Source organism: Apiospora phragmitis (assembly GCF_038363925.1).
Source record: "Apiospora phragmitis strain CBS 135458 chromosome Unknown utg000005l:1.0-4161743.0:1.0-4166827.0, whole genome shotgun sequence".
In the NCBI taxonomy this organism is placed as follows: Eukaryota; Fungi; Ascomycota; class Sordariomycetes; order Amphisphaeriales; family Apiosporaceae; genus Apiospora; species Apiospora phragmitis.
Window position 1 is genome coordinate 2,055,221 of NW_027117403.1, and position 13,720 is coordinate 2,068,940.

The 13,720-nt window shown below is 52.1% G+C and overlaps 3 protein-coding genes across 3 annotated transcripts; all 3 read left to right on the top strand.

Annotated features, from left to right (window-relative positions):
* Window positions 1-2,379: 2,379 nt before the first annotated feature.
* Window positions 2,380-2,775, top strand: PG994_004675 (short-chain specific acyl-CoA dehydrogenase mitochondrial precursor; the record flags this gene model as incomplete). The annotated part of the gene is made up of 1 exon (XM_066856084.1): window positions 2,380-2,775. One exon carries the CDS (start codon window positions 2,380-2,382, stop codon window positions 2,773-2,775), a length of 396 nt encoding a protein of 131 aa, XP_066718251.1.
* Window positions 2,776-2,802: 27 nt separating this feature from the next.
* PG994_004676 (short-chain specific acyl-CoA dehydrogenase mitochondrial precursor) lies at window positions 2,803-3,467 on the top strand (the record flags this gene model as incomplete). Its single annotated transcript, XM_066856085.1, has 2 exons — window positions 2,803-3,147; window positions 3,204-3,467. 2 exons carry the CDS (start codon window positions 2,803-2,805, stop codon window positions 3,465-3,467), a joined length of 609 nt encoding a protein of 202 aa, XP_066718252.1.
* A 6,603-nt stretch (window positions 3,468-10,070) lies between these two features.
* On the top strand, window positions 10,071-11,464 carry PG994_004677 (ras family-domain-containing protein; the record flags this gene model as incomplete). The annotated part of the gene is made up of 7 exons (XM_066856086.1): window positions 10,071-10,102; window positions 10,179-10,210; window positions 10,624-10,703; window positions 10,787-10,809; window positions 10,868-10,896; window positions 10,962-11,219; window positions 11,280-11,464. The coding sequence occupies 7 exons, from the start codon at window positions 10,071-10,073 to the stop codon at window positions 11,462-11,464; spliced, it is 639 nt and encodes a 212-aa protein (XP_066718253.1).
* Window positions 11,465-13,720: the final 2,256 nt, after the last annotated feature.

Here is a 13,720-nt window from a genome sequence, read left to right on the forward strand (position 1 = left end):
TTAGGCACCAATACGTGTTTGAGACGATAGCCAACCAGTATCAGCGTCAGTGAAACCGACACTGTGCCTCAAGTCGATGCGATGCGATGCGATGTTGCTAGGTTCTAACCTAGCGAGTTACTGGCAATTCCCAGCCTTGTGGGTCGGCCTATTCATTGGCCAAACGACGGGGGTGTTGTATTCGGGTCATGGTGTGGCTCGCGTTGGGCCACCGTCACATGGTGCGGCTCTTCCTACCTACTGTACTATCGACTAAAACTCACGATGATCTGCAAAGATTGGATCTCTCCTTATATAGCGTACCCATTCGTTGATTCGAGACCTAGGTCTATGCATTGGCCTACGAAGCAAAGGTTAGGTACAACAAGTACCTATGCCTACGTGGATAAATGACAACGGCCAATAAACAAGATGAGCGTTGGAACTATCCGAGGCCCAGCCCAGCCAGCATCCTTCGTTGGTTTTGTCTCACGCATCTTGTCGAGCCGGAGAACCAGCCGCCGTCTTAGACAATGTGATGAAGCTAATTGACCCCCTCCCCCGTGCGCTGAAAAGGTGGTATCGCATCGGGTTTTACTTTTTCTTTCCTTTTTTGGTTCCGGGGGGTGTTTAGCATTGCTGGGGACACCGGTAGGACGGTAGAACGGTAGGACGGTAGGATGGTAGGATGATATCACAAGGCCCCCTGGTTGGTCTCGTCGGCGAATCAACCAGACTTGTTAACTTGCAATCAAAGCTTCCCTGACTCACTGGCACTTTCCGGGGAACCACCGTCTCTGGTCCGGGTGTTCAGTGTTTTAGCTGTGGAGTATGCTTCGTTGTCTGCCAATCTTCGGGAATATCTCAAGTTTGAGGTGTCACTTGTGCACGCTCTGTGCCAGCAAGTCTCTTCGACGTCAACTCTACCGATGTTCATGGCAGGACAATCTTTATTTGAAGAAAGATACCTGTTCGAGAAACTGCTCACCTAGCACGACCAATCGGGACTTTGGTACCTGAAGGGATCAATCACTTATAGCCCGACAAACCATGTCGCATCGAACTATCACGCTATACACCAAGTTTCATGCATCCATAACAGGAAGATCTGTGATATAAATGTTGGCACGAGTCGCGATCCATAGATGGGTAAGGTGACAAGATGAACACGGGATTGGCAGCCCTTTCCCGGACATGGGGGTGTTCTTCAACAACAGACGCTTCCTTCCGATTCGAGGTATATCCTTCGAGCTACCCCGGGACCGGAAACACAAGTGACTTGTGCTTGAAACCCTCATTTGTGGTAGGTACGACCATAAGATGCATCGGAGGGCGTTGCTGACAGGCCCGAATGGCATGGTGACTCCCCGGGCTACACCGAGGAAAACTGACGAGGGTAACATGTTCCAAGGCAGCTCCGAACTTATATCTTTTTCAACCCTGTGAAGGTGTTCTGACTTCCATTTGGGTTCCCAAGACGCGATATCACATCGTGGGGACCTGGGCAGACCTGGATAGACCTGGGTAGCATCGGGTCGGCTGCCATCGCGACAAGAGACGTTTGTCCAGCATGCTTGACGCGGCAGCTGGGGTTCAGAGGCGGGCAGGATGGCATCTCTCGGGGATCCCACTGTCTTGGAACATATTGATATACAAGTTTTGGTCTGTGTGCTCAAGGTAACAACGGCACGCGAGCTTCGATCCCGTCTGTGCGGATTATCTGGCACCCGCCGAATTTCGGGGCAACACACATTTTGTTGCACCAATACGGCCAGTCAGACCAGCTCCTTGCTCAGCATTGTTAACACTTGGTGCGTCACTTCGGCTGACATAGGGTTGTATTACCAATCACAGCACGTCAGGTCTGGCCAGGCAGACTCGTGAATTTGTGTCTGATCGGACGACACGACGCGTTTGATTGGTGCATAATCAGGTAAGTTGGAAGGGAGAAGAATAACGACAATAATGACAGCATCTGGGCATAAATGCAACTTGAGTGAAGTCGTAACCTAGATCTGAGTACCTCGGCAGCTGTAAAGATCGGGGGGTTCGGGTATGTTGCTTTCCCCAATTTTCCAACCCCAGATCGACCTCCCGCTTCAACCCCATGCAGTACTGAGCATCCCCGAATCTCAACCTCGGTTTCCCCCGCATCCAAGTCAGCTGTGGAGGGAAAGAGTGCTTAGCTGCACATTGGTGGAAGGCCATGTACCACGGCAAGTTTGTTATCGTCTTCCCGAGCAAAATTGCATATGTACGTGATAACATTGAATACATGATGATACATCTGAAAGAAGTCGACTTGAATCTGACCTGAGTCACTGAAATCCATCGATGGGCAAGCTAGGTCTAAAACTAGACTCGAATATCTTCTACATCACACCAAACAACCCACACATCATGAGTGCTGCACTCCCCTTCAGCGAGCCGCCGTGGCTCATGGGCCTGCCCACGCCCATCTACCAGGAAACCCACCGCAAGTGGCAGGCCGCCATCCGGGCCTTTATCGAGAAGCACCTGCTGGCGCACGCACAAGAATGGGAGCGCGCCGAGACGGTGCCCGCGAACGTCTTCGACGAGTTCGCCGCGGCCGGCATGCTGATCCACGCGCTGCCGGCGCCCCTCCCGGTGGCGTGGCTGAAGCGGCTCGGCATCCACGAGCTGCTTGGCGGCTTGCGCGTCGAGGACTTCGACTACCTGCACGCCGTCATCTACGCCGACGAGATGGCCCGCAGCGGCCTCGCGGGGCCCAGCGGCAGCCTCACCACGGGCATGGCTGTCTGCACCGGGCCTTAGGGCTCCGGAGCCGCCGGCCTCTCCATGATGGTGGTGCCGCTGAAGGACTACCCCGGCGTCTCGATGCGGCGGCTCAAGGTGGCCGGGCAGATCGCGGCGGGGACGACGTACATCGAGCTGGACGACGTGCAGGTGCCCGTCAGCAACCTGATCGGGCAGGAGGGGCTGGGCATGCGCTACGTCATGACCAACTTCAACCACGAGCGCCTGTCCATCGCCGTGGGCGTGACGCGGACGGCGCGCGTCGCGCTCGCGGCCGCGTTCGCGTACGTGCTGAAGCGCGAGGCCTTCGGCAAGCCGCTAGTGGACCAGCCCATCGTGCGGCACCGGCTCGCCAAGGCGGGCGCCCGGCTCGAGAGCCAGTGGGCCTGGGTCGAGCAGTTCGCGTACCAGATGACGCGCCTGCCAAAGCGGACGCGGACCGCGAGCTCGGCGGGCCCACGACCATGCTCAAGGCCCAGGCCGGCCTCGTGCTGCGCGAGTGCGCCGACACGGCCGTGCTGCTGTTCGGCGGCAACGGCTACACCCGCACCGGCCAGGGCGCGCTCGCCGAGATGATCTACCGCGAGGTCCCCGGCGCCCGCATCCCGGGCAGCTCCGAGGACGTCCTGCTGGACCTCGGGGTGCGGCAGCTGGTCAAGCTCTACAAGGCCAAGACGAAGGCGCTGGAATCTCCGGCCTCGAAGTTGTAGTAGGGGTACATACTTAGGCGTCATATCCTATAGATCAGGTCCATAGATGGGATAGCTTCTACGCATTCGCCGAAACGAAAGTATGTGCGCTTCTCTCTTTTTCCCGTGTATATTACTTCCCGTTACAAATACAAACAGTCAGGTCATGATTGCACCTCGGCTTGGCTCCCAGAGCTAGTGAGATGCCTGACGCACTTACACTGTAGCTGCAACCTCGGCTGTTTGTTCACAGCCTTCACTGACCGCTTTTCACCAGCCCGCAATATCTAACCAACCAAAACGTATAGCTCGCCGACAATGGCACGTTCTACTCTTCTCTGAATTTCTTGTTCCTTTTGCAGAGAATTGGGAACGACTTTGTTGTTTTCCATCGGACATACCGAAAGGTAGCATGATTTCATTTCAGAAGATCCGCAAAGGGGGCCCAGTCATTTTTGACCCATACCCACTGCGAAGTTCTTGGGTATCAAAGAGATGGAACAGCATGTCGCCAGCTCCGTGTCCGTGTCTATGTGCGTTATGCCAGTTTTGAAGTTAAATCTTCATCTGGCACCGACTCCTGGTGGGTATTATTGCCGGCCACCCCGTGATATCATTGAACATCCAATACTGAATTTCGGTACAATTGATCGACACAGAAGTCTACACCGTCCGCTACACGTATTCTTCTTGCCGGGGCGGCGAAGTGTTCTTTTCCTTGCCAACTCGAGTTACTATCAGTGACATTCTATACATCCACAGGGCCTCGCCAATTAGGCCTACGCCAGAAAGCGAAAGGACGGGGACCACACGGATCATTCTCCAGTTGAATTGGGCTGGTAAACTCAAGTGCGAGACAATACAGGGCTATGTATATGGTGTAGATGGCAAAGCCGCGAGAACCTTGGGGGTACTGATGCATACCTGCCTCCCGGACCACATGTGTGTGTGTGTGTGTGTGTGTCCGTCGCTGCGGCTAGAGAGGCGGCTGTTGCCAGTATCGAGAAAGAGGAAGGATATAGTTAACACAGCTACCTGCCGGATGCCATCATAGCACCCTGTCAAGATTATCTCGTGGTGGTCTCCCACAGCTCTTCCTCGCTTACCAACGGGGGTGTGTGTTAGCCAGTTGACTTGTCTGTACAAAGAAGTGATAGTCGCTTGTTCAAGATCAAACCATATAGTGGTGGTTACGCAGCCGACGATACATATATACGCAATTAGTTGAACATTCCAATAGGACGTTGCCCAGCGACCCCCCCCCCCCCTAAATCGTCAGCTCTACGCCGATAAAAACGTGCAGAAGGAAGGCCCTGGACAAGTCATTTACTGGCCACCACCATAGCCGTGAAGCCCCCAGCGGAGCCATATAATATCTGTCATGTATGTACTACTGTTTTCCCATACGCCTACCCCGCGGCCGTGTTTGGGAGATGATGCTGCCCGCCGCCGCCTTCGACCATGCTTCGCTGTGCTGTATCCGTCATCTGCTCTCTACAATACACAAATAGACATTACGAGAGGGAGTGAGGAAAGGCAATGCACCCGGCGGAAGAGGGGGCGAGCGACAGCAAGAGCAGGCAGCATCAGCTTTGCTTGCTGCAGTCTTTTCTTTGAGGCGACTCTTTCCCACCAGTAGCAGTATCGTGTGACAAAAAGGTAAGTATGTATGTAGGGGGCCAGACAAGCTAGGGGAACCGGCCACTCGGTACGCCAACACGAGATAAGGTGACGTTTTCAAGCCATTTCGGGGCTCTTGGCGAAGAAGGGGCAAGGAGGCGCCGGCACGATGCATGCGGCGAAAAAGGATAAACAAGAAAGCGAGACACCCACGTCAGACCTTCTCTTCTCCTTTTCAGCCGCACCGAACGTCAGTTGTCCCACGCAAGCCCTTTTTAAGTTACTTAAGACATTGTGAGAGTGAAACTTGCAACACGACATCACGAAAACTCCCTAAGGGAGGCCGCCTGGTAGGTAGACCATGCTTTACCCAAGGAGAGGGCAGGATAGAGCTGGGTGCATCTATCGGCAAGCAAACCGTTGTGTACCTGTCTGTCCTAAAGAAGACCACATCGCAGTCGCACGTGGAGGATCTGGCTCAACGGGTTTGGATCCGGGTGTGTTGGTGGTCTTGACCTCTCAGTTGGGAAACAGCTGCATCAGCTGAGGTAAGGGCGACGTTGCCTTCGTTGGACATCTCTAAAAATAGCCGGGAGAGGAACAGCAAACAGTAGCTACATGTAGGTAAATCGCTTCTTCGCTTGATGGAGTGGGTGGGTCTGTCGACCGATCGGACACCGCACAAATATAGAAAAGAACCACAATAGTTCAATCAGGATGCCTCTTTTTAGCCCCCATTATGTTTACCGTGTCGTGTTGTCTTCACATAGAAAAAATGAGTGTAGGGGGCGTGTCTCAGTTGCCCCGAGTGTGTGTTTGACCTAGGGTGAATAGGTTTATAGCTTCCACGTGGCTTCAGGGGTTGTGACAGAGTAAGCCCCGGCAGATTCGAGATCTCATTTCAGGGCCGCGATACAATGTGGGGGTTGTGTGTGGTGGTTTGGTCCTGCAGGATAGCTCTTTTTATATATATATAAAAGTCGGTTATAGTGAGTGGGTGGGTGGGAGTGTGATATAAGAATAGAGAATTACATAATATATCTTCAACCCAAGAAATAACATGCGATGTACTCAAAGGAACGGGCTGACGGGTTTACTTGTAGAGAAGGAGGTCTTACCGGCAACCCAGAGGGACGGGTCCCCGAGACAGGATCAGAAGTTTGTGGTTCTTGGGAGCGATCGTAGTTGTTTCCGATATGACGCCATTCCGACTTTCTGACGGGCAGTCTGTAATAGCTGCCAGAGTTGCGCGATGTGAAACGGCGGGCCATGACATCAGGACAAAGAAAGCGGTGATGATGACCGCATCTTCATACACTCAGCTACTGCTGTATGTATGTACAGTCTTGGATACGAAAGTCGGGTATTCCGTACTACCTCAAAAACATGGCATCCTTCCAAGTGGAGAGTTGTGCCAGGTACATGCCGCTCCATGAAGCTAAAGGATACCCCCGGGGAACTGGTACGCCGTCCCGGCTCTCTGATTTCCTGGAACCCCATGCACTCTCATCAGTCGCGAGACGTAGACGGGTCCCGAGGCACGAGGAAACAGAGCGGGCTAAAAAGAGAGACCTGTCTGTTATTACTCGTCAGGTTCTGTGTGCCACCCACCGGGTGGAGTTCTTGGCAGATATGTATGTCTTCGCGTGTCGGGCTATCCAGCCAGTTCGTCGTTGTTGATTCGTATTCCTGGCCTTATAAGGGATGAATTATTGAACAAGCAATCAGTCGTCGTCTGCAAGTAACGCCTGCAGCTGCTGCCCGTCAGGTGATGAGTACAGCTTATACGAGGCTCCCTGGGGGTAGTTGATGCTATTCTTTGTCCTGTGTTTGTTGTCGCGATTGCTCCCAAGGCTTTGGCCCAGGGACGAGTAAAGCAAGGTGGTAAGCAGAAGACGTCGATGCCGAGGGCCAATCCAGACTGGCGGGGCCATAGGTCGCCAGGATATCTACCTTGTCCTGCCCCTCCAAAAGCTACACATTACCTCGTTTGCGTGTGTAATGGATGCATAGAGATATACATAGATATACTTTATGTACAGTATATACACAACATCCATATTATTAGTTTTCCTTCCTTGTCTTTTTTTATTTTTATTCTTAGAGAGCCACTTACCACCCACTCGTTTGGGTACTGTTGCCGCTATCGTGCTGTCATGTATGCGAAGCACAAACGAGACATGCAGTGGAAAACGTGATAGAGCTTATTCTCCCTCTGCTTGGTCTTGCGAGCTGTGCAGCTCAATGCATGTGCATGGTTACGCTGCAGTGCGCAAGGCCGTTTGGCGACTCACATTTCCATCAGCCCTCTTTTTTCGCTTGTCTTCCTGCTGCGCTCTTACCTGACTGGGTGCAGCGGCAGGGCCGAGTCTTTCTCCCCATGCGAATTCCTGGGAGGGGGGACACTTTCCTGTTGTAGGAATCGCTGTCTGAGCTTCTACCTACATAGCTCTTGTCTGGCGGCCATGTGCCATGCGAACGTAAGGATTGACCCTATGGGGACCCTCAGTCCAAAAGCCATGATTGGGTCCGTCTCTGGCTGAAGCGGGCTGGAAGGCTGCAGGGCACGGACGAGTCTGGAATGGCACGAACCGGCGCTGCATGGGACCTGCAATCCTGACTCGCTCTCTTTCGAGAGTCTGCAGGCTTTCTTTGGATACTCACTCCGTCACCCCCTTTCCCGTTTGCCTCTTTCGTGTGTATCCCCAGGTTACGCGTGTTGCGTGTAAGTATAGCTTGGGAGGGGATATGTCGCAGGGTGAGGGCAGAGACAGAACACGAAGCCATACGAGATGAGGCGGGAGGGAGGTTGCCACCGGGGCCACGGCCGCCAATTGGTCTGGGGGATCACGATAGCTGTGCCAGATGCATCAATGTAAGGCGGCAGAAAAAGTATGGCTAGTCTTTGTAGCGGGCGACAGTGGCGGCGGCGCTTGCTTGTCCGCTTGCTTGCTAGATATTGCTCTAATGGCCATGTGTGAATAATGAGCAAGTAGGTGGGCAGTAGCAGTAGCAGTAGCTCGGCCAGTACCGTAGGGTTGCTTGCTTGCTTGTGCGGCAAGTTCGGGGAGGTGGTAGTTCGAGGCATGGAGGTACGTTATGTAGTATGTTGATCTGCCCGTTGGTCCAGTGCAGTTCAAGTCATGGTGGTACAAACAAATCGGAACATTAGTTATGACGGCATGGCATCTTGTACGAGGCGAGGAAGGAAATCCACCGACGGATAGGCTGGGTGTGTACTCCGTATAAGAGGACAGACTATCCGTATGCACCACTCACTGTATTAGCAGTCGAAAAGCAAAACCCCCTCTTTCCATCACTGCAAATAGTATTGTAAAAGAAAAGAGCTCAGATTTGACTTGTCAAGTTCCCCGCCATATCAGAGCAAATTAAAAAGAAGTGCGCGAGGTGCAGTGCGTGCAGCACATTTTTTATGTAGGTAAGTATGCAGGAGACGGTGTGATGATGGACTGATCAACTACCAACATTTCGAACCTAAGCTGGATGTACTGGAAGTACCTGCTGCTGGCTGTCTCTTTGGGTCCCGTCCCCAGTTCTGGCTGGGTTGGGTTGGGTTTGTTGCTGGTGCTAGCTGGTGCTGTGCTAGGGTTGACTGATGAATGTTTCGGTAGGTCGGATTGGTTACTACGACAGGTACCTTTCTTTCTCTTGCTGGGACTGGCGGACTGTACAAATCCCCCCCTTCCGGACCCTCTCCTAACCTAAAGGGCCACCTGCACACCCCCTGGCGAGAACCACGGCCCTGTACGTATGATTTTGAAGAAAAAAAACCAATAATAATCAAGAGGATGGGAGCGAAAGGAAATCTTCGGTATTGATAGGCCAACAAGGAAACAAAGGCCGACCTGGTCAATTCGAGTCAAGGCAAGTCATGGCCAGTCCTTGACTAGGTAGGCGTGTACATGTGGTAGCTTGAAGATGTACCTACATTAGATTAGGAGGCATGTAATAAGGATTGAATTGATATGAAGAATGGAAATTCGGGACTGATCAGTCAATGGCCAGCCTGTTAGTGACATCCCCCCAAACCTAGCAGCAGCGCAGCGCAGCAACAGCAAGCAGCAGCCTATGTTGTGTTGCAATTGTTCTCTCTGCTCTCTGCGATATAATGCCCGCCCCCAGCTACCCATTCCTCTTTTCCCATCCACTTCAGTCTTTTCTTGAAATTCCATTCCTGGATATATTGTTGACTGATTGTTCACTCTCGACTCGATATATGACCGAGTGCCTGAGTGACTGATTGATTGCATGACACGGACTTATTTCGCGGTTCAATCTTCTGTAAATTATATTTTGTCCCCATCCTTATATCTCACATATCTCACATCCCTCATTTAGAAAATTTCCTACAGGTTACCGAAGCCTCTGTCTGAGGCAACCACTCGCCTATGTCAATTCCTACATTATTCGGCATATCATCCACGTTACTACAACTCACCTCAACTTCAGGCCGCCAGACCCTGTTTGCCTGTCTCCGTACCAAACGCCTTAAAAACGGCGCCATCCGTCGATCAGGAATCTTAGCCACGCGAAAATCACCCTCTGTTTGCCCTCTTTTTTCGGGGTCCGGGCCCATTGTTCGATCTGAACTATTATATATACCCTTCAGTGCCTGCAACCCAACAATTCTCGGTGAGCCGTACGCGTCCGGGGCTTTCCAGACCGCAATCTTGGCAACGAACTCCCTTCTCTGGACGCCGTCATTTTTACTGAACAAAAGGCCTGCACCGCTCAGCGCAGTTTTGCCTTTTTTTGAACGTGGGCAGTTAGTTCATAACACACGCGCACGCATACGCATACGCACACCACACTAGACGTCCTCGTCTTTCCGACTTGGTCGGTTGCTACGAAGGCGGCCGACATCAGGCGGATAGGCAGATCTGGGGAGGGATTGTCTGTTGAGCGACAAACCACCGGATTGGAGAACCGTCCCATGCGCTCGTAACTCATTTTGTTGATCAAGTCGAGTCGAGTCGAGTCACCATGGCGCCTCGACCAGGTCGCTACCAGCCGGCGTTTGTCTCCCCAAGCACAGGCGGCTTTTTGCAAGGTTACCCAACAGCTGACATTTTCCCTATTTTCTGCTATTAGCCGCGAGTTCCACGTTGTCGTACTCGGAGCAGGTGAGTCTTTTTTTTTCTTGTTCCCCCCTTCTTTGCTTTTGCTATGGCCCAGCCAGCCCTGTCTCTGTTTTCCTCCTTCCCCCGTTTTATGCCATGTTCTAACACGGGATTCGTCGAATTTTAGGTGGTGTGGGCAAAAGTTGTCTTACTGGTAAGCTATTCTTCTGACTCCTTTCAGCCAATTGCGTCTGAGTCGCAAGTGCTGCGAATTACCCCACCATCACGTGTGTGGAGGTTTTTCTGGCATCCATCCATTCACTTGCGATGAGATGGGATGGAACCGACGGCGGGAATTGGAAATGGGACGATTATATGATGCAATGCAATGCCAAGCCATGCGTGCTATGCCATGCGAATGCGACGGCAATGAGCCAAGAAGCAGATGGATTCTCTGACTATTTCCCAACGCACAGCTCAGTTCGTGCACAACGAATGGATCGAGAGCTACGACCCAACTATCGAGGACTCGTATCGCACACAAGTCAACGTCGATGTAAGTAGCGGATGGCCTGGCCCCGACCTGGCCTGCTTGTTCCCCCGAATCATGTAGACAAGACTAACCATTCCTCCCAACAGAGCCGGCCAGTTGTACTGGAGATGTAAGACATGCATTCTCGGATTGATTCATTTACCCCACCGTACTGACTCGAGACAAAGCCTGGACACTGCGGGAACAGAGCAGTTTGGTTCGTACTCCTTGCCTCTGCATAATCCCCCCTTAATCGGAAGACAGCCTGCTGACCGGTCACAGTTGCTATGAGAGATCTGTACATGAAGACTGGTCAAGGGTTCCTGCTGGTTTTCAGCATAACCTCGGCCTCTTCACTCGCTGAGCTAGCGGGTTTACGTGACGAGATCATACGCATCAAAGACGACGAGAAGGTTCCCATCGTCATCTGTGGCAACAAAGCCGACCTCGAGGATCAACGGTCGGTGCCTCGCACCAAAGGCTTTTCCATCTCACAGCGGTGGGGTGTGCCCTACTATGAATCTAGTGCGAGGACTAAAAGTAAGTCTAGCGACAGCATGCCCAAGGGTAGGCCTGTATGCACATGCTGACCTGGGGTAGCCAACGTTGACGAGGTGTTCGTCGATCTCTGCCGCCAAATGTTGCGGAGAGACGATGCTAGCGAGACTTATCCCGAGGACAGTGACAGATTCGACCCCTATTCCTACAAATACTATAAGGATAAGAGGAAAAGTCGGAAGTCGCAGAATAAGGATCCACATCGTCCACGGTGTGTCGTTCTGTGATATTCTCAGAAGACAACCTATAGGTGGCCAAGTCGGAGTTGCTGTTTAGACTTTGGCCCGAGCTGAATGCATGATATCGACTGAGCACAAGTAAATGGTCTTGGGTCATCATACTACTGATACGAGACACGAGACGACTACAGGACATTGATATTTACAAAGAAAGACGGGCGACCAGGTGCTGGCAATCATACCCATTGCATTTCCGCGCAATTGCATCGTAAGATGGCTTCATCGAATATGCTGCCTTTTCATTCGGATTTCTTCGCATTCTCTTCCAGATAGAGGAGAGACAGCACATGGAATACAGGGAAAGCTTTGTTTACTACGGTTATGTGTCTAGGGTTTCGGGTGGCACTTTGGACTTATTTTCACCAGCGCATGCAAGCCAAGCGCTCTCGAACGGGAGTTTATGGGGCATGGGGTTCTGGTGCTTCTTTTGTTTCTGTAAGATCGTCACTGCGCAGGCAGAAAGAAAAAAAGAGTCTCCTATTTGGAAGAGAGGCGAGTAATGCTTGCTTCACACAGCATGCTAGTCACATCACCCCTTTTTCCGAATATATATACCCAATTATTCGCAAGTCGACAACAACCTAGCTGAAGCACACAGTCCCATCATCGCGTACGAGGTTATCTCAAGGTATTGATGCCTCTTCAGTTCAGCAGACGCTTGGAATGCATGGCGGATATAGCCGTGATGAATGCTTGTCGGTAGGAAGCCGTTTGTGTCGTCAAGACCATCTCGATTTCCATTCCTCTTCTTCCAAGCCAATGCCAAGAAGAAGGTAAAACTATCTCATCTCATGGTAGAGAGAGGATCAGCTGCGGGAATAAACAGAACAAAAAAACCCGGCTGATGCACTCACGCGCTGCATGGTATTACTCGGGGGTATGTCACGCACGTGTGCTGTCACATCGGATAGTCCGAGCGGAGCGAATAGGAGTCAGTGCTGGTAGATCGACATCGCGCCTACCCATCCATGAACTTGCTGCGAAGGACCTGCTTTGGCAAGCTGGCATGGTATATGCAGTACTCTTGTCCACCGGTCTACTAATGCTTGTATCGGCTAGGGGGCCAGCTCCCCTACCTCCCTACCTGTTCTTATTGGGTTGCTAAAGTAATGCTATGTCATATTGAAATCCTTCGGGCTCTTGGAGCATCGTGCCTGCCTTGGTTAAAGCGTCGTCTCTTTTCTCCATGGGAACAGACCATATGTGGTCATGAGGGTGGGGGTTTTTGCTGACCGAGACTTCATTGAGTTGGCTGGCAAGAGAAGAAAAAGGCAGCTCCCAAGATGCCCACGGAGATCCCCTCCACCCTACGCAACGCAAACGGGAGGAATAATGGGGGGAGGGGGGGGGGGGTTGTCGTGTCGGAAGCTGCCTTTACTTCACCGGTGTGTGCAGGTACTATTTGATCTATCATATCAGTTATCAGATCATGTACGTCCCGGGTTCCGGCCCCGCGGGGCACGCAATACAAGTGCGGGTTCGCGGAGCGGAAACGGGCTTGATCTTGCATGAGACCAGGGGCCAGCCAGGGAATGGGCGACTTTACCACGTGTGGGCGTGTTACTATTATACGAAGCCTGCCGTTATTGGGGGAGGGGGGTGTCAGTGAGCCAGCCTAAGAGTCAGGTACGAAAAGAGTATCCCTCTCTCTCTCTCTAGGTAGCCTCTGTAAGGTGTATCTATATATACATGTAACAATGATATCTGAAGCACCAGAATCCCAACTTTCCATGCTGAGTCAAGTTTAAGTAGGTATCAACTTAGAACAGGGCCTCGGCTTCTCCTATGATTGAGTCAGGAGAACAAACGTGATTACCTAGCTTAACATCCTGCATGTCAAAGAGGATTGATGTCCATCTATGTCGTATTAGTAGCGTAGTATTGGGTTTCTCATGAACAAGGACCAAGATCAAGACAGAAAAGGAAAAGGAAAGAAGGATCGAACCATGAACAACCACCACTCAAGTCGGACCATGCCAGTGCTGCTGCACTTGTCGTCCCATGCCTATTGCAGCAGCTCGATAAACCGCATAGCCACGATAGATAACGTCAACAAGAACGAGGAGAACAATGCACCCAACCCGCCCCCCCCCCTCCCACCCCCACCCCCTAGCGCCGTGTCGTGTCATGTCGTGGACGTGGGGGCTAGTTTGTCCGGTGGACGGGGGTCCCGGAGAGACATGTTAGTTGCCGTGGGGGTTAAGGGCCTTTCCTATTCTGCTTACCGAGAGTGTCCAGGTCCAG